A 1,310-nucleotide genomic window follows, 5' to 3' on the forward strand; every position below is an offset into this window, starting at 1 on the left:
CTAAGAGCCAAATTGGTTCTCGCGATTTGTTCTACTCGGAGTTATTTCGGTTGTGCCAATTTGTCCACAGGAGTACCTCGAAGCAATTGATTAAACTTGGACATATCTCGAGATGGCATAGTTTCTCCCATCCAGGGAAATTGATTGTACTAGGGCATATCTATGGGTGCCATAGTTGCCCCATAGGGAGGAATTGACTGTACTAGGGCATATCTTGGGGTGGCATAGTTGCCCCATCGGGAGGAATTGACTGTACTAGGGCATATCTTGGGGTGGCATAGTTGCCCCATCGGGAGAAATTGACTGTACTAGGGCTTATCTTGAGGTGGCATAGTTGTCCCATCGGGAGAAATTGACTGTACTTGAGCATATCTTGGGGTGGCATAGTTGCCCCATCGGGAGAAATTGACTGTACTAGGCCATATCTTGGGGTGGCATAGTTGCCCCATCGGGAGAAATTGACTGTACTAGGGCGTATCTTGGGGTGGCATAGTTGCCCCATCGGGAGAAATTGACTGTACTAGGGCATATCTTGGGGTGGCATAGTTGCCACATCGGGAGAAATTGACTGTACTAGGGCATATCTTGGGGTGGCATAGTTGCCCCATCGGGAGAAATTGACTGTACTAGGGCATATCTCGAGGTGGTAGTACATTTAGCTTCAATATGGGAGGAATAGTCCTCCTTACCATACTCTTTTCAGTTGGTTTCCACGAGTCGCATCATCTGCGGCTGTTAAGACAATATGATAGATTGGGAGCTCATCCGGTATGCTACTAATACGGATAATAAGCCTACTCCTGGTTATGCCTTCAATGATCTCATTACCAACATCAGAGAGAATCCCCAAGGGGTCCCTGATGTGGCGGCCTACTTGGCTGAGTGTGTAGCTGGTGATCACGCTCATGTAAAACTGAAAGCATTGTTATGCATGAAACACTTGGCGAATAGAGTGCCTCCCTTCCGCATACAATTGCGATCCTATGCTGCTGTTATAGAGCAAGCTACTCAATTCACTGGGCCTCCTAGTCCTACATATGGTGACGAACCCTACCGTTTAGTTCGGGATACTGCTACCGCTGTCTGGGACATAACGTTCAATCAGGTGATACAGTCTATGATGGTTCACTCTCTGTGGTTAGTTGCTGTCATATCTCAGGGGGACGATATCGATAATGCCACACAGTCTTTACAGAAGAGGATTCAAGGTTTCGGGTCAGCCCCCACTGGGAACACCCACGGCCCATCAGCAGCCAGTACAGTTCTACATGGTGCAGCCGACTATGTTGGAGATGCTATTTATGTAGTAA

The 1,310-nt window shown here is 47.7% G+C and overlaps 1 protein-coding gene across 1 annotated transcript; it reads left to right on the forward strand.

The window, feature by feature from the left end:
• Positions 1–745: 745 nt before the first annotated feature.
• Positions 746–1,105, forward strand: Pmar_PMAR003172 (hypothetical protein; the record flags this gene model as incomplete). The annotated part of the gene is made up of 1 exon (XM_002767933.1): positions 746–1,105. A coding segment is annotated over one exon (360 nt), but the record flags the coding sequence as incomplete, so codon positions are not given.
• Positions 1,106–1,310: the final 205 nt, after the last annotated feature.

Source organism: Perkinsus marinus (assembly GCF_000006405.1).
Source record: "Perkinsus marinus ATCC 50983 genomic scaffold scf_1104296969498, whole genome shotgun sequence".
NCBI lineage: Eukaryota > Perkinsozoa > Perkinsida > Perkinsidae > Perkinsus > Perkinsus marinus.